The sequence below is a fragment of the Grammomys surdaster genome, unplaced genomic scaffold (genome assembly GCF_004785775.1).
Source record: "Grammomys surdaster isolate TR1022 unplaced genomic scaffold, NIH_TR_1.0 126118, whole genome shotgun sequence".
NCBI lineage: Eukaryota > Metazoa > Chordata > Mammalia > Rodentia > Muridae > Grammomys > Grammomys surdaster.
Genome location: NW_021620926.1, coordinates 1,843,373 through 1,862,176, shown reverse-complemented (window position 1 = coordinate 1,862,176; position 18,804 = coordinate 1,843,373). Strand labels below are relative to the sequence as shown.

Below are 18,804 nucleotides of genomic sequence, written 5' to 3'. Positions count from 1 at the left end.
TTCAAATGTTTCTGCAAGGGCAGGAGATGCTTCCATTTTCTGTATTTTTTATTGTAAGAGTGTTTTACCTTCTCTGGGTAACTGTTCTATTTACATTAACTATGTTGATTTGGAAAGACATAGTGTTATGTGGTGAAGATTCTGGGGGAGTAAAGGAGATCCTTTTTTTTTTTTTTTTTAAATACAAAGTGGTTAAATATGCCCACTTTGCAATCTGCCAACCTAGGTTAGAAATCGTGGCTTTAATATTTATTGGCTTGGTGACCTCTGGTGCATCACCTAAATTGTGGCTGTCAATTTCCCTTCTATAAAACGGAGATTAATATTCATTCATTGGACCAATAACAAAGATACACTTAAGCAAACCACTTAGATTTGCCACACACGTGCACTCCACGTATTGCAATCCTCGTTACTATTTCAGTTATCACCTTCGAGCCTTCACACAGAGGACGGCCATTGGTAGTTTGCAAGGACCGAGGGCAGGTGAGCTTTGAGAAGAAAAGGCTAACATGTCCCAGGGCTGGATCTGCAGGATTAAGAGCAAATGAAGATCAAGAAGTGGAGTGTCCGCCTCAGAAATGGCACAAGCCAAACCTGACCAGAGTTTACTAATTAACTTAGGACAAGGGACACGAACCAGGCGTGCACGCTCTGGGCTCCACCTGACCGTTCGATTTGATCGTTGGATCAGCAGACTGGGTCTGTCTGCTAGAATCTCTCCTGAGGAGCTCACTCTCGTTCTCGCGATACTTCAGATGAGACGATGGGACAAGGGGCGGGGCGACCGGACGTAGGACGACGTGAGGCGGTGCAAAGGCCCGTTCCCAGCAGGCTGTGCGCGGCGCACCTTGCTTCCTCGGAGTCTTGGAGCGAGCGCGTGAGCGGTTGATTGCGGGCTCGCTATGGCGCTTCACGTCCCCAAGGCCCCGGGCTTTGCCCAGATGCTCAAAGATGGAGCAAAAGTAGGTGGCATGGGGAGATGGCGCGGTGAAAGGTCGGGCCTGCGCTTGTGGCGCCCGCGAAAGGCCTGCAGGCGTGCGACCGCGCCGGGATCAGGGATAGAGAAGGTTCTAGAAAGGGAGCTGTGCTGTGGATGCTCGATCGCTGAGACCCGTGGTCATTTCTCTTGTTGCCCCTGCGGGTTTGGCCGAAGGGAACAGGACAGAACTACGGGTTTGCATCCCACCCAGTTCTCCATGCCCCTGTCTGTGGGATGGAGCCGACGAGCCCCGCCCTTAACGGGAGCTGGCGATGCAGTTAATGAACTTGGACGGAATTGATAACCGGTTGTGGTAGGGCCTAGGCTTGTAGTATGGAAGTGACAGGAGTACGGCATAGTAATCCTTGGGCCTGCTCTTGGTTGCTTTCTTCCAAAAGATAATCATCGACCATCCAGAGGCGTCCGATCCCAACTGTATTACTGATAACCCACCTCTGGAAGTTGTGTTTCCTTTACCTTTTCTGAATTGAGGAGACTGAGCCAAAGGTTGTTACTATCTTTCCTTTCTGACTGTCCCATTTTGTAGCCTACAGAACAGGTGACGCCCCAGCCCAGATCAAATAAAATAGTGTTATCCCTTAGAACATAGTTTCAGGAGTGATTTTTATTTTATTTTTTGTAAACGGTCACACTGTTTTTGAATTTGTCTCGAGATGCTCAAACTGCCAGAAAGCTTTGTTTTGTCTTCCGAATTTCTACAAGTTGTAGAAATAGATAAGCACATTGAATGTAAAGGTCTTAGGGGAAATAGAGGATCCTTAGCAGTTTAGAGAGCTAACTTCTTCTTTGTAGTGATAACTTAGCATACTAAATGAACGTCAGGTTTTAATGTAAGTCAGTTCTGGAAATGATACCATTTCCCTTTTGAGGGGTGGTCATAGCTTCCAATTTTGGTCTTTTCCTCCTTTACTCAGATTGAGGAAATGATACCTTTAAAGGATTTCTCTCACAGGCTAGCACTTCAACATAGAAATACTGTATGTAAGTCAGAACTGAGGGGACTATAGCGAAGACAAATTTTAAATACCCACCCCCCAACCCCCAATTTTTTTTTCAAGTTAAAAGCTAGTACTAATAGTCTGAGATTGTAGTTTAATGGTAGATTGCTTTCTTGTGTTCAATCCCTGGGTAAAGGCAGAGGAGAGGATAGTTGTTAATTAGCTAGTTGACTGCCACGTAGGAGCTGTTAATTATAACATTATTTTACAGATAGGAAAAATGACCAGGCCCAGTGGCAAGTTAGGGGAAAACTGAGGCTGTTCAGGCTCCATCTGATGAGTGCCGATGTGATCCTGGCTGTTTATTAGAAGCATAATCAACGGAGGTATCCTGTGATTGAAAATTCTTAACTTCCTTATCATATTTAAGCAGACATTTTCTTTTGCAGCATTTCTCGGGATTAGAAGAAGCTGTGTATAGAAATATACAGGCCTGCAAGGAGCTTGCGCAGACTACTCGTACAGCATATGGACCAAATGGTAATGGCCAAATTCAAGCCGTGAGACACGTGGTATGACTGTATCAGCTGCCTCATCTTGTCCTGTGGGTGTTAATGTATAGAGCTGGGTTCAAATGTTGTTTTAGGGTTGGTAGCACTGATATGCTTCTAACTTTTAGTCAGAAATTCAGCTTTCTGGGAAAAGAGAAATTAAAAATGACACTGTTGTCCTATTAGATCATAGGAAAGTTCAGCATACTCACTATTGGCTTAGTTCTTTATTGTGGAAAGGCTGAGCAGTCTGAAGAAAATAACATAGTGTAAGGAGACGCTTCCTTACCTTTAACCACCAGTTGAATTAAAGGTATACAAGGAGATTAAGGGTAAAACCAAATGTGTTTTTAAACATATTATTTATTGAGCACTTCTTACGTGCTAAGCATGTGGATATTTAGTCAGGGGAATCCCATGAGGCTGTGATGTAGATCTAAAACAGATAGTATGTTCGGAGGGTTAAAAGTCAATATGGCTTCTTGCCCATGTTTTCCTGGGTTATTTGGAAAAAATATTTGAATAATAATGGATTATTTTTTCTTTGCTACTATTTTTGAGGAATGAATAAAATGGTCATCAATCGCCTGGAGAAGTTGTTCGTGACAAACGATGCAGCGACTATTTTAAGGGAGCTAGAAGTAAGTTTTGTTTGAAAACCATCAAACAGACAATGACTCTGACATAGGTGAATCTGTACTTCAGTTTAGATGATAAAAGGCCGTTTCTTCCTCAAGTTTATTGTAAAGATTTATAAGTGACCTTTCTAGGTTTACAGCCATTTTGGCTTCTCAAACTCTTAAATTTGTTTATGGATGGATTATGGAGTGTTGCTCTGATGATCATATTTATTATTCTATAAATTGATTCTAATATGAATTCTCCAGTGATACAAAACTAGCTGGTAAATATTGGTGCTTTGTTTTACATAACCATTTGGCATTTTTCTTTTTTTTTTTTTTTTCTGAAGTTTTGTTGTTCAAGAGGGTGTAACATAGATAGTTAAAGCTGGGATAAGAGGAATGTGACAACCATTTCTCGTCCTATTAGACCCTATAGTTTAGTATTGGAGGAGAATGTAAATCTGTGTTTTCAAGAAAATGAGAAAAATTCACATTTCTCTTAACATCTTAAAGAATATGCATACTGCTCTTGTGGTTCAGTTCCCACATCATGTAGGGTAGCTCACAGCAACGAGACCCACCACCCTCGGACAGTCTCTAGGCACCTGTATTCACATATAGACACACACACTCAAATAAAGATAACTCTTTGAATATGGGGACATTGTTGGAATAACAGAGCTGCAGTGTTGACTTAGAGTGTGAATTAGTGTTTGATTTTTCCAAAGTAGCCTGGGGATACAGCACTTGCCTGGCGAGCACAAAGCCCTAGGTTCTGTCCCTATTACTGAAAATTTAAATTGAAAAGTGTATAAAATTAACGTGTCTTTATTCCTAAGAACTTGAGAGTTTTGTGGCTTTTTAAAAATACTTTCAGGCTTCTCGTGTAGTTCAGTTTGTAGCTGCTTGCCTGGGGTTAGATTCTCAACGCTGTGTAAACCTGTATAAAAAGTGTGGTTCCAGCACTCAGGAGTTAGAGGAGGCAAAAGGATCAGAAATTCAGAGTCATCCTCAGCTATAGTCTGAGTTGTATGTTCTCTCTCAAGAAAGAGAGAGAAAAAGAGAAAATCATATGTTCCTTTTAATTTTTTTTTTTAAATGCGAGCACATTTTGAAATATAAATGATACTGAAACTCTTGTCTGTTTTATTTCTTCTAAAAACTTTTGTTTGTTTTTGAGACAGGGTCTCTGAGTTCCTGGCTGTCATGGGCTGCCTCTGTAGACCAGGCTGGCTTGGAACTCCAGAGATCCCCTCCTCCCCTCTTGCCTTTCCCTCATGAATGCTTGGATTAAAGGTGTGAACCAACAAGCCTGGCAAATACTTTCTAACCGTTAAAAAGTCTATATGTGGAGAAAATTGGCAAGACAGTATCAGACATGAGGTGGTGGGGGTGATACTTAAGGGATGATGCTGGGGTTCTATGTCAAGTGGATGAGAAGAGGACAGTTGATAGGTGTGTCACCACACCAGCTTCTTGCTTCTCTTCTAAAGACTTAAGTTGCTGAGTTTAACAGTTGCAAGTACTTTATCTTTTAAGTTTTGTAATGCGTGTCTGTCAGAAGGGGACTGTGAAATGATTTCCTTTGTGCTGATAGCCATAGTTCAATGTATGTAAAACTGTGGAACGAACTGATCAGGTGGCATTTACCTGCCATCAAGGAAATTAATGACTTTATGTTGCTCCAAGTATAAGAATTTTTCACTTGATAACCCCTTTATATCAGGTGCAGCATCCTGCTGCAAAGATGATTGTGATGGCTTCTCATATGCAAGAACAGGAGGTTGGTGATGGCACAAACTTTGTTCTGGTATTCGCTGGGGCTCTTTTGGAACTAGCTGAAGAACTTCTGAGGATTGGCCTGTCAGTATCAGAGGCAAGTCTTCATCTTACACCTAATTATATTTGATTACTTGTGTGTTTTTGCTTAAAGCTTGAAATTCAGGACTAGATGGGTAACAGCACTCATGAGCAAACATAAGGACCTGTGTTCAAATCCCTAGAACCCATGTAGTAATCCCAACACTGTAGAAAGAATGAAGACAGGAGCATCACTGGAACCTGCTTACCAGATTGAGAGTCTAAAGGGAATGTGTCAGAGGTAGAGCAGGACACCTGATAGCACCTCTAGCCGCTGTACATGTACGTACCTGGATATTGATATAGGCATACGCTGTGCATATGTATTGTATTTACTCCCATATGTGTACATTTACCATATACAAGTAAATGATTTTAAAATAAACTTTGAATCTACTAGTAATAACTAACACTGAGTAGCTTATACTGCTAGGCATTGACCATATGCTTCACATGACTGTGTCCTCAAAAGATTCCTATTGCTAAGCTTTCTTAAAGTCATTCTATTTCATATGAAGGTAGAGGTTTGAAATTTAAAAATGTTCAAGGTCCTATAAGTCGTAAGGGTTGACATTTGTGTTGTCGTCAGAGCTATGTAGTCCATAGCTATTGGCTCTGCATGCCTTTTTATAAACTTTTGCCATTTTGTGTTGAAAATACCCATATTTGTTGGGTTACCAGGTTAAGTTATGGCAAAATTATGTTTACTAAAACAATTATTTTTCTTTATGGTTTAGGTAATATCAGGATATGAAATAGCTTGCAAAAAAGCTCATGAGATTCTTCCTGATCTGGTATGTTGTTCTGCAAAAAACCTTCGAGATGTTGATGAAGTGTCATCTCTGCTTCGAACCTCCATAATGAGTAAGCAGTACGGCAGTGAGACATTTCTGGCCAAGCTTATTGCTCAAGCATGTGGTAAGTAATAGTAACAACAACAACAAAACCCAAAATACATTATTTAATGGTTTCTCTGTAGTCTAAAAAAATGTTTTGTTTTCTTGACAGTATCTATTTTTCCTGATTCTGGCAATTTCAATGTTGATAACATCAGAGTATGTAAGATTCTGGTAAGTTTTAAAAAATATATTACCTATATCCAAACAGATCTTACAGGGGTGTTGCTTTTGCAGTCCTGGGGATTTCACCCAGAGCTTGAGTGAACTAGGAAAGCACTTTTCCATGGAGATACATTCCCATTCCAAGACCTGCCTCACAACTGTTCTGTTCTCTTAAGACTTAATTTATGTACAAGTCTTTTGCCTGCATTTATGTCTTTGTACCATGTGCATACAGTTGAATGGAGGCCAGGAGGGCATCAGATCCCTCGAAAAAAACATGCCTCTGCTAGAGGCAAATCAATCAGCTACCATGAAGCAACCCCACACCTGGGATAAAAACAAAAAGCATAGAATATTTCTTTGTTACTTAAAGAATTCAAAATTTCCCAGTTTCTCACTACATTGAGTTTGACTCCTTAGGGCTCTGGTGTTTATTCGTCCTCAGTATTACATGGCATGGTTTTTAAGAAGGAAACTGAAGGTGATGTGACATCTGTCAAAGATGCAAAAATAGCTGTGTACTCTTGTCCATTTGATGGAATGATAACAGAGACAAAGGTAAGTGATTTGAAAAAGGTGTTTGGGTTGCTTTTTCCTTTAATGTTTACTTGGGGGGTGGGGTTTACTCTTAAACTGAAGATAAAAGAATTGGTTTTTCAGACCATGAATATTTGCTTAAGCTACCAAATACTAAACTACATACTTTGTGGTGGAGTATTTTTATTCTTACTTATAGCTCTTTGTTAATACTCGAGCATCTTGTATGCTCATGAAACCACTTTTTCTGAGTGTTGACGTTCTCTTATATCCTTAGGAATGTAACTCAATTTGAACATGATAAATCCATCTTTAAAACTGCATGTTTTAGATTCATCCATAGCTAGATTTCATGACAAATAATCTTGGCAGATTCAAGTTGTTGGTTCTGCAGAATTGAGGGGAGGAGAATGGTTGTATAGTCCATGCTTCAGGGGAAATGTGAGGAGAGGTGGTTTTGGTGACGCTCATTGTATTTGAAAAAAAAAAACTGCCTGACATTTCTAATGGAAATATGTCCCTGTCACATTGCAATTGCATTTGCTTTGAGACCCAGGAGTATAGAAACAAACCGAAGGTCTTAATTTTATCCGTTTTATAATTTTATACATGAGGGTCTTTTAAAAATACATGTATCTTGCTTCATAATAAAACATTTATTTTCATGTTTTCTCTCAGATCTTTAAATTATTGGGTAAAACATTGTCTTAAAACTGTGAAGACCAAAATTGTGAAAGGTTTTAAAAGGAGAGATTTTGCTTGTTTTTCAGGGAACAGTGCTGATTAAGACTGCTGAAGAACTGATGAACTTTAGTAAGGGAGAAGAAAATCTTATGGATGCACAAGTGAAAGCTATTGCAGGCACTGGTGCAAATGTCATAGTAACAGGTGGCAAAGTGGCAGACATGGCTCTTCATTATGCTAACAAGTACAATATCATGTTGGTGAGGTAAGAGCTACATTCTGTAGACAATACTATAAATTGTTTTAGTGCTGTGTATATTCAGTGAACCGAGGACAGTTGGTAAGGGAAAGTGAAGGTCTTAGATTAAACAGCAGAAGGATTTATGTAGGAAGGACAAGTAAACGTTACATCTAAGCAGTGGGGATCCAAGAAGTGAGTAGATAATACTTGAGCAAGGAGGAAAAAATCATTCTGGGCAAAAGGAGTAACTTAAGGGTTAAGATGTGAACTTAATGAATTGCTTGTCAGCTAGAGTATGAATTGAGAAATGCCTTTTCAGCCGGGTGGTGGTGGCGCACGCCTTTGATCCCAGCACTTGGGAGATAGAGGCAGGCGGATTTCTGAGTTCGAGGCCAGCCTGGTCTACAGAGTGAGTTCCAGGACAGCCAGGGCTGTATGGAGAAACCCTGTCTCGAAAAACCGTATTTAAAAAAAAAAAATGCCTTTTCATTGATGAAAATGTTTGGGGCATGTTTTACTCTTAGCATCAAATCAGATAGACACGGTAATATTCCTGCTCTTCCTTATAGGTGTGCAATCACACAAATTTTCTATATACTAGGTTAGAAGTCTATCAAACTACACCTTAATTTCTAGAATAATGCTGTAAATGTTATTTGTCTGAGACAGATTCTTGCTATGTTCCCCTGGCTGACCTGGAATTCACTATGTACATTCACTTGCACCTGTGTTTCCTCCCAAGTGCTGAGATAAGTTTGTGCTTTTGCACTGTCCTCAGTTTTTGTATCTGTAGATGCTATACCCTTCAAATGTGACACTACTGGCTATTTTGTTACATCCACACAGTCAGTAATCAGTTTCTTAGCTTCCTAGTTCAGTTCAGCAATAAAGACATGTTCAGTTTGACTGGGGTGAAAGCAATATTTCTTACTGGTATTGTTTTTGAGACAGCCATGGCTGGCCATGTAGACTAGCCTGGCCTTGAAATCAAAGGAATCTGCTGGTCTATGGCTGCTGAAAGGTGTATGTTGCCTTGTCCAGTTTACTTATTTTGTTATTTATTCTCTACTTTTTATGTTGTTATGACTAAATCAAATTTTTCATTTTTTCTTTGTGAAGACTTAACTCAAAGTGGGATCTCAGACGACTATGTAAAACAGTTGGTGCCACAGCTCTGCCAAAACTGGTATGTATTTTAGAAAACAAAAGATAGGGGAACACATTTTGAATTTTTGCTACATAGATCATTTTCTTATAGACTCCTCCTGTCCTGGAAGAAATGGGACATTGCGACAGTGTTTACCTCTCAGAAGTTGGAGATACACAGGTGGTTGTTTTTAAGCATGGTATGTGGTAATGGTAAGATGTGTTTTATATAATTAGAAAGGGATTTGTTTTCTTCGTTTAATCCACAAATTATTTATTGGCAGAAAAAGAAGATGGTGCCATTTCTACTATAGTTCTTCGAGGTTCTACAGACAATCTGATGGATGATATAGAAAGGGCAGTGGATGATGGAGTTAATACTTTCAAAGTTCTCACAAGGGTCAGTATTTGCAATTTCAGAAATATATGATTTCTTCAAAACAGTTGGACTCAAACATGAGAACATCAAAACTGGTGGTTTAACAACCTGTCAGTTGCTAATGAATACCTTCAAAAACTAATTGTACAAACTAAACTGTAACAAAGCTATTCCAGAGTGTGGACTGTCTGCCATTGCTGAAGCACTATCAGTGCTATCTATATTAATGTGTTCCTAGTTTGAAAGTTTGATGTAGTCACTTGATTTCATTAAGTATATACTTAAATTTTGCATAATGGTGCCTACTGAAAAACTATAAAGAAATATTCCACTTTAGTGGTTTTTCTGTTTTGTTTTTAAATAGGATAAGCGTCTTGTACCTGGAGGTGGAGCTACAGAAATTGAATTGGCCAAACAAATCACATCATATGGAGAAGTATAATTTTTTTTCTATATAATTTGCCTTTCTGACCATTTTTTTTAAAGGTATGTATTGACAAACACGTTTTGTTTTAGACATGTCCTGGACTTGAACAGTATGCTATTAAGAAGTTTGCTGAAGCATTTGAAGCTATTCCACGGGCACTGGCAGAAAATTCTGGCGTGAAGGCCAATGAAGTTATTTCTAAACTTTACTCAGTACATCAAGAAGGAAACAAAAATGTGGGGTTGGATATTGAGGTATTTGTTAATTTTTATTTTTTTCATGAATATACACGTTAAACAGAAGTAGTGCAAATTGGTGCAAAATAGAGGTTTGATTTTACAAGTAGTTCTTGTAATTGATATTAATCTGAGAGAGGAAATTTTAGTTTTATTGACAGCTTTGGATTGAAAAACTTTGTTTTTCATATTGAGTATAAACTTTCACATGTAAGAAATTAACTTAGTTTTGTTTTGACAGGCCGAAGTCCCCGCTGTAAAGGATATGTTAGAAGCCAGTATTTTAGATACTTACTTGGGAAAATACTGGGCTATTAAACTGGCCACTAATGCTGCAGTCACTGTACTTAGAGTGGATCAGGTGAGTGAAAATGAAAATTTAATCGTTACAAAGTGGTTTAATTCCAGCACCAGGAGACAAAAGCAAGCTCATCTGAATTCCAAGCCATCCTGCTTTACAGAGCAAGACCTTGGCTTCAAAACTTCAGGCTAAGGAGACAGATGGCTCAGTGGGAAAGCTTTTTCCCTGAAAGCATGAGGTCTCATATAGTACTCCTGATTGTAGTATCTGTTCGTCCTCACATGAGATTATGGCTGGTTCAAATTAAGAATTAAAAACTTAAATTAGCAAAGACCATTTAGATATGGGAGGGGGCTTGGAACAAATATTCTAGAGTATGAATACAGGATACAAAAAGGAAATGCAAATGGTAAAGTCCTGAGGCTTTTTACTATAAGCACTGTCAAGATGAAGTCAGTTTGACCGAATGTAACTTAAGACATTAGGAATGTTCGTGGCTCATAAAGTTAAAATATTCCTAGTATTTTCACTATTGAAGACTGTTGATAAAGTGGTAAACCCTGTAATTTGTAACTGCAAAGTTTGAATTTATTGTGCTTAACATGGGTTTTTGTTATTTAGATCATCATGGCAAAACCAGCTGGTGGGCCCAAACCTCCAAGTGGGAAGAAAGACTGGGATGATGACCAGAATGACTGAGGAACTTGTTATAGGTGAAGAGTTGTGTTGTAGAGTAGGACTTGCCTAATGTTTTCTTATTTTTCTTAAGGTATTTGTGATTGTACTCTGCTGAGAGGTACAATAAATGTGTTACTGTTACAGCTGTCTGATTAATTTGATGTTTTGTCACCTTTTCACACACATGAGGCAAGGCAAGTCACATACATGACTGTTCTCATTGTATATTTGGCGTGCTTCTAAAAATAAATTGGTTCATACTATATATGTTCTACAAGAGAAAGACAATTTCAAATGTTTAGATGCCAGTAACCGGATACACTTACAAGTGGGTTTCTTGTTCAAACAGTGTCCTGATAAGGCTTTTCAGTAAATACTGGCTAATTTTTTTGACAAGACTTTTTTGGTTTTTCAAGACAGGGTTTCTCTGTGTAGCCCTGGCTGTCCTGGAACTCACTCTGCAGACCAGGCTTGCCTCGAGCTCAGAAATCCACCTGCCTCTGCCTCCCAAGTGCTGGGATTAAAGTCGTTTTAAAAAACAGTCCAGTTTTTTTTTCTTTTTTTTCCTTTTTTTTCTTTTCTTTCTTTTTGTTGTTGTTTTGTTTTTTTGGTTTTTTTTTTTTTTTTTTTTTTGAGACAAGGTTTCTCTGTATAGCTCTGGCTGTCTTGGAACTCACTCTGTAGATCAGGCTTGCCTCGAGCTCAGAAATCCGCCTGCCTCTGCCTCCCAAGTGCTGGGATTAAAGTCGTGCGCCATCACTGCCAGGCAACAAGACATTAAAAAAAAGTGTCTCCCCAGATTAACTGAGCCACAGTGGAGCGTATACACATACAGTGACACCAGGATTTCACATGCAAGATTACCAGCACTAGAAAAGTGAAGCATGGTGTGGGACTGTAATTTGGCCACGCCCCCCAGAGCCCAGAGAGAAGGCGGAGAGAACAAGTCTCTGCCTCAAGATTTCTCTGGCCCCGCCCTTCTCCGTTTCCAACATATAAGCGAAACGCCTTCTGACATGTTTCGGGAGAGCGCTTTACCATTCACCACCCAAGCCCGCCATCTGTTAATAAATCAATACATCTCAAATCTCTACATGTCTCATGAATTTTGGATCCGAGTAAGTCAAAAATCTTGCGCGCCCCTGCCCGCGCGGGGCGGGGGAGGGGACTCAAGCTAGCCGAGCTGCCGCCTGCCCCAGCACTCTCTGTACTCTAGTTAGCTTCGCGGCTTGTGTCTTGTGTCTCTTGTTGCTGCGCGCCAGCTCACGGGACACCGCTGCTCTGTCGCTGCCACCCTGTGACCAGAGTGCACGCGGCACCCGACATCTGGCGACACATGCAAGATTACCAGCACTAGGAAAGTGAAGCATGGTATTGCCAGTAGGGGTACAGTAATAACAACTTAAAAATCTAATAAAACAAGTTTTGGGAATATCAGTTTATTATGTGTCAAGAACTACCACCCAGTCAGATTAAGCACAGAATTTTAGTTATTCAGATCCTTCTTAAGTTGAAACTAGAAAGAATAAAAACCAGTATGCTAATACAAAAATTGTAAATTATTTTGCCTGTATTTAAATAAATAAACATGATTTTTGTTATTTACTCAGGTGAACATAATTTATAGTTTAACTTTTTATTGTTATAATAGCCAGTATAAAAGCCATAGGTGTATTTCCAGAGAAAGTACTTTGTTGTCACAGTATTCTCTCATAAAATAGGAGATATGCTTGTGAATTTAGTACTTTAGTTATAGGCACAGCTTGCACATGTGTATCGCTGATGTGAAACCACTGCCCTTTGGTTGATTCCATTTCACAATCTGTCAGGAAAGAGAAAAGGAAAGAGTCAGGCTTTTTTTTTTTTTTTTGGCTTTGCCATAATATGCAAAATAGATTATCTAAGATAACATACCTTGTGGAACGTCACCATGAAGAACAAGATTAGACAGATGACAACTTGCAGTTCTCTCCTTTGCATAGGCAGTGTAATGCCCTGACCTCATAGTACCACTGTGTTCAACAACTCCATATAAGGAATATAGTACTCTTGTACTTTCTTCAGCAACATTCTTAAAAATATATATATATAATCCAATGTTATTGTTCCATTTATATATACAGAGTGTCACATCACCTATCTGTTCTTAGCCCAAAGAGATAATTTCACCTTTATCAAAGTTGTAGTTGATTTCATGGTGCAAAAACTAGATCATGAGCCACGTGATACGTTTAAACAGCATAGGTACTAATAACTCAATTTGCCAGTGTAAGGCCTGAAGAAAATTCTAAGGCACCTTTCCATCTTGGCTGTCCTGGTTCTGCCACCAATATAAACCTTGTAAGGCTAACATTTAGTTTGTGCTTTTAAAAAACAAACAAACCTACTTGGATTTTGAACGTTCCCATTCAGAGTGAAGGCTGCTTATTAAGACCCTAGGTACAAGCAGGGACCGTTTTCCTTTATGCTCTTGTCAAGTGTCACTGTCCTCAAACAATCCTACCTTGCACTCTGTTTACCCTGACAAGTCCTACATTGCCCCAGAGAGGTATATGCACTGGAGATTCACATGTGTTTCCAGTGCCATTCCTTTTCAGCCATAATGAAATCTTAACCCAGCCTAGTCTGTAGTGTTCTTTTCCTCTCTTACTTCAACTATTCTGTGCTCTTTAATCTCAATTATCTTCAGTCTTGATTCTCAAGCCTCTTAGGTGTGGGCCTTGTGTATCAAAGATACTGGAATTCAATATATCCAAAGCTGACCCCAGTCCTTCTAAGTGTGTTTCCTGTATTCCCTATCCTTTTGTTTGTTTTGAGACAGTTTGTGTAACCCTGAGTATCCTGGAACTCTCTAGACCAGGCCAGTCTCAAACTCTAGAGCTAAGCTTGCCTCTATCTCCAGAGTGCTAGGACTAAAGGCTTAAAGGCATCATGCCTGGCCCTATCTTTATGGCACCCCATGTGTCCATCCAGTCACTCAAGCCTGGATCCAGAAATCCTAAACTGCCCGGCTCCTCAACTTCCTGGCTCAATATCCACTTAAAAGACTGCCTCCCTTTCCAGCACGAAACAAGTCTCTGGTTTAACTTCCAGAAAACTTCTTCATTCTTCTCCTGCCTACCTAGGCTGCATGGCTTTATGAAGTTGAATTGATTCAATTCCCTCCTAGTTTTGCTGCCTTTCCAGTCTGTCCACAGATTTGGATTCCACACTAAAGCAAATAATCTAGGTAACACTCAGGTAGCACTTGGTCAACAAATTGCCTTACCATTCTTCTGTGGCTTACAATTTCATACCTAATAAGGTCAAGTTCCTTGGCATAAAACTCTTCATTCCTATTTTCTTTGGCTTGAGATCCCTGTTTCATTCTGTGAGCTATAAAACTACTGCTAGTCTGGCAAGTACTACCCTATTTGACACCATTATGTCCTTGTACCTGCTATTTTTATCTAAAACTGGATTTATCATACTGTATTTCTCCTTTAAGTTCTGGCTTAGGCATGCTCTACTTTATATGGCCTTCTGAAACACCAACATGCTGAACTATCTGTTCCTTGTATACCTATCTTACCAACATTAACTTACATTATCTGAGGCTAACTAGTAATATATCTGCTCTTTTGTGTGTGTGCCCTCGACTATCAAGACAAGGTCTGCCACATAATAAGTCAAAATAATTTTCTATATGGTGGTTTGAATGAGAATGTCCCTTGTAGGCTCATGTGTTCAAATATTTGGAAAGGATTAGAATGTGTGGCCTTCTTGGGAGTGTGTTGACTTTGAGGTTTTAAAAGTCCACTTCATTCCCACTTATTTCTATCTTCCTCATAGTTGTCTCAGGTTGTGAGCTCTCAGCCATGCCTGCCTGCTATGTTCCTGACCATGATGGTCACAGACTCTAACCTGAAACTCTAAATCCCAAATAACACTTTTTGTATACATTGACTTATATTAATGGTGTCTTATAGTAATTGAAAAAGTCGCTAAGAAAATTTCAAATAACCTAATCTTTAAAATGATTTATCAAAGATCTTGAAATTAAAAAGATGTGATGTTTTGTATATGCTCGGCACAGGGAGTGGCACTATTAGAAGGTGTGACCCTGTTGGAGTAGGTATGACTTGTTGGAGTAGGTGTGTCACTGTGGGTGTGGGCTTTAAGACCCTCATCCTAACTTCCTGGAAGCCAGTCTTCCACTAGCAGCCTTCAGATGAAAATGTAGAACTCTCAGCTCCTCCTGCACCATGCCTGCCTGGATGCTACCATTTTCTCACCTTGATAATGGACTGAACCTCTGAATCTGTAAGCTAGCCACAATTAAATGTCCTTATAAGAGTTCCCTTGGTCATGGTGTCTGTTCACAGCAGGAAAGCCCTAACTAAGACAAAAGATATAATAATCAAAAGTTCCACTCTATAAAATAATTCTAGCCAACTTTTATCACTGAGCTGCATCCCAGCCCTTCTTCAAAAACTATATCAATTTAATATTTATTGTGAACTACCGGAGTAGTATTTGATAGGTTATGATTTTTTTAAACAATTTCCTTTTTAAAAAAACATTTTTTTTTTACCTACCTTACATTTAAGGGTACAAAAAGGAGCCAAATCTAAGATTTCTGGAAACTTAATGTGTTTGTTAACTTTTCGTAGGTTAAAACCAGCCTAAAACAAAACAAAACAAAACAAAATGACAGATTGAGTTCTTTCCTGGAAAAGCTATACAGATTGCCCCTTCTAATGCCTAAAAATCTCCCAACACATCCAGCCCCAGTCACCTTTCTACGGACTTTTTTCTTCATTGGCTTGTTTCTGGCTAGTTTAGACTTTTAAGTACTACACACTACCAACAAATACTCTGGTGAGATTTCCCTGATTCTGCCTCAGTCACTCCAAATGCCAGATTGGGTCAGAGATTTTGAGTTCCTAAAATTCAGCAACAGCAGAATCAACTTTTCAGTGCATGTTCTAACCATGCTTACACAACTGCCACTAAGACCCAACCTATTGGTCAAGCCAATGCTTCACCAATAAGAGGGAAAATATCTATAAAATCCTGGAGAATTTCAACCTTGTAATATATCAATTTTCCAGAAAAGATTATCCAGTCACAAAATTATGAAAATCCAATGTATGTCTTTTTATCAAGTCATTAAAAAAAATAAGATATACTACATAAACATTTTAGCAGTGATCTGGTGTTTTTCTAATCTGAAGTGAAAGTTTGAGTAAGATACTACATATCATAATATATTCTAGAAACCAGGACTGTCTAAAATTTCTCCACTTTGACAAACTTACATATACTTTTCTTCTAAATTTCCCACTTTTTTTTGAAATTAGAATTAAGAAAAAGCAGAAACAAATTCAGAAGAGAATAAAGTAGGTGTTACATACTTAAAACAAATTTGGGGTTATGAGAGTACCTGCTGAAATCTCTTTAAATGAAGAGTGAGTACAGGAGGAGCAAGGGAAACCAACATCTGCTTCTTGGCGTTGGTGTAAACATGTTTCCTTTCACCTACAAAACATTCAGTTTGTTATAAAAGTATATAAATGTTTAAAACCAGGATTAACAAACTTCAGCAGAGAATGTGGTAATGAGGACATTTTCTCAGAATAAATTGGAGAATGTCAACAACTCATGAAGAATGTAAGCAACACATTTAATTAGGGTTGGAAGTTAAGTGTTCCATATCATCAAGTCATTTATAAAAACCTATAAGAAATGTTTTTGAGGAGGTGAGAGGCATGGTCACACATGCCTGTAATCCCAGTACTTGAGAGGTAGAGGCAAAAGGATGGCAAGTTTGAGGACAGCAGTTTTTAAAAAGACTTAAAGTACAACTCACTACCAAAATGCACAAGGCCCTAGGTTCAAAGTTTTAAGATACCTTTGAGAACTGTAACATCAGCAAGATGTCTGGAGGTACTTCATATATCTCCATAAAAAATGACCAAAACAAGAAGAAACACAGTCTGTTCAGAGACTATCAGAAGCAGTATTAGGCCTATGGATTTTCACTTGCTTGCCATTGTCTGCTCTAAAATGAAATCCCTAAAAGCAACATTATTTATTCTTTGTATTATTTTACACGTAAAGAAATACCTTTAGAATACTTCAATGAAAATCTTCAACAGTCTGTGACACTCCCTTTGAATTCCACTTAGTCAAACGTAAAGAACATGGGCAAGACAAGGGAACATTATATTATCAGTATTTCATCCTACATTTCAGGATGACAAAAGAAAACCTTGCTCTGTGTGTGCCACATAAGTACACTGAAAACTTCAAGAGTGACTTCTGGTGTTAAGAAGATGAGGGCAATCACAAATGCTGACAGGGATATAAGGATGCAGAGAATCAGTCACTGCCAGGATGTTATGACAGCATTCCAATAGGAAGTTTACCCATAGAAAGAAAGAGACCATGCTTTGTTCTAGGAGTGCCAGAGTACTAGCCATGCTAATGCAGGTTTTTTTCTTTCTACTAACACAATAGCAAGAGGGCAGTAGTGACTCTCTAAACCTGATGTGATGATAATTCACAAGTAATCTACCTGCAAAATACGCACTTTAATATCAATTATTACAACAAGAAAAACAACCAAATACCTTTTATATTTGCCTTTGGTCCATTACACTGTCGTCTTGTGCATACTTCACAAAGCAGTTTATTTGCATCTTGAAGTTTCTCATTACGGGTGAACTGATATAAACAGTGTTGGATTGAACACTCATCAGTACTAAAAGCTTCCCGGTTTGCAAGGGTACAGAAAGCAGTTTCTGGATCCTCATTCATGACCTCATACACCTTTGCCATGGGAGAATGACTGTCATTCAGAATCTCTATATTTATTTCATCAGGATGAACAGCAGCATTCAAATTAAGGTTTTTTAAACCATTGATAATGTCTAGTTCTCCACTGGTCTTTTCTTCCAGGAAGGCACCATTTAAACTTCTAGGACATTCAATAGCAGATATCACAATCCCCAGATCACTCTCAGTAGTGACACTTTTCACTTCCAGGTCCTCTGGGCATTTCTGCATATCAGTTGTACTTTCTATCATTTTCTCTTGGCCATTCAAATCTTTCTGATGAACATAAAATTCTGTTTGTGTAATCTCCTCTTGAGAGCCATGGTTGGATTCGGTATCCACTTCAGCTTCTCCCGGAAGTGCCGTCTCAGTTTCATGTTCATTGTCTTCGGTGTAGTCAGGGGTGCAGATCTCATTGAAGTGAAGAAATCTTTCTTGAATCTTTTGTTGCCTTCGTTGGTTCTAAGTAAAAAGTATATATAAAGAGAGAGAGGAGGAGGAGAGATAGAGAAAAGAGAATGCAAATACTACATCAGATTTTGTTGTTTTTCAAACAAATCATTTCATAAGGAGTGTTCACTCTCGAATTCTGATTTTAAAAATTCCTTTACTATCAGAGTTCAAATAAATTATGATAAAAAGTTCTTTAAATGAAATCAAGAATAACCACTATTCATCATAACACTGGACTTTTGTGGAAACAGCAGTATGAGTTGGTGTCTATTCCTGAGAAGTGAGCTACTCAGAGTTCTCTGACTTAGAACTAAGCAGCCAATATTAGACAAAGTGATGGTCTGAACGAAAATGGCCCCACTGGTCCATGTGAGGTGTGGCCTTGGAAGAGTTACTTTACTGGAGGCAGACACTGAGGTTTTCAAAGACTATGCCCTTCCCAGTGCTCTTTCTCTGCTGCATGGTTATAGCTCTGGGATTGGCAGTGGTGGTGCACCCTTTAATCCCAGTACTCCGGAGGCAGAAGCAGGCAGATCTCTGTGCGTTCAAGAACAGCCTGGTCTACAGAGTGAGTTCCAGGACAGCTAGGGCTAGACAGAGAAACCCTGTCTTGAAAAGCAAAACAAAATGAAGAGGTGAGTTCTGTGTTGTTCTTTGTTTGCCATCTGGACTCTAGCCCTCTGAAAGTGTAAGCCAAATGAAACTTTCTTTCTTACCTTGCCTTGTTCATGGTATATTGTCACAGTAATTAGAAACTAAGACAAGTGCAGAAAGATGTTATCTACGAGTTGTAATTATCAATTATTAACAGGGGTCTAATCCCAGCACTTGGGAGGCAGAGGCAGGTGGCTTTCTGAGATTGAGGCC

General features: G+C 39.0%; 2 protein-coding genes across 3 annotated transcripts in view; one reads left to right on the top strand and one right to left on the bottom strand.

The window, feature by feature from the left end:
* Positions 1-834: 834 nt before the first annotated feature.
* Positions 835-10,806, top strand: Cct8 (chaperonin containing TCP1 subunit 8). The gene is made up of 15 exons (XM_028756402.1): positions 835-965; positions 2,391-2,481; positions 3,054-3,133; positions 4,842-4,991; positions 5,713-5,893; positions 5,984-6,045; positions 6,457-6,594; positions 7,344-7,522; positions 8,618-8,684; positions 8,757-8,844; positions 8,929-9,044; positions 9,388-9,459; positions 9,540-9,704; positions 9,928-10,047; positions 10,609-10,806. The coding sequence occupies exons 1-15, from the start codon at positions 906-908 to the stop codon at positions 10,684-10,686; spliced, it is 1,647 nt and encodes a 548-aa protein (XP_028612235.1). The 5' UTR covers positions 835-905; the 3' UTR covers positions 10,687-10,806.
* Positions 10,807-12,088: 1,282 nt separating this feature from the next.
* Usp16 (ubiquitin specific peptidase 16) overlaps positions 12,089-18,804 on the bottom strand; it is a 29,572-nt gene continuing 22,856 nt past the window's right edge. For both annotated transcript variants that reach the window (XM_028756358.1, XM_028756359.1), the window contains exons 14-18: positions 17,280-17,946; positions 16,091-16,185; positions 15,243-15,329; positions 12,580-12,736; positions 12,089-12,487 (exon numbers count right to left, since the gene is read on the bottom strand). In XM_028756358.1, the coding sequence (XP_028612191.1) occupies positions 12,363-12,487; positions 12,580-12,736; positions 15,243-15,329; positions 16,091-16,185; positions 17,280-17,946 (1,131 nt within the window). In that variant the 3' untranslated portion in view covers positions 12,089-12,362. The remainder of the gene's footprint in view (positions 12,488-12,579; positions 12,737-15,242; positions 15,330-16,090; positions 16,186-17,279; positions 17,947-18,804) is intronic.

Coding starts and splice junctions, on each gene's coding strand:
- Cct8 (XM_028756402.1), top strand. CDS start 906: ATGGCGCTTCACGTCCCCAAGGCCCCGGGCTTTGCCCAGATGCTCAAA. Junction 7,523..8,617: donor TACAATATCATGTTGGTGAG/GTAAGAGCTACA, acceptor TTCTTTGTGAAG/ACTTAACTCAAAGTGGGATC. Junction 9,460..9,539: donor AAATCACATCATATGGAGAA/GTATAATTTTTT, acceptor GTTTTGTTTTAG/ACATGTCCTGGACTTGAACA.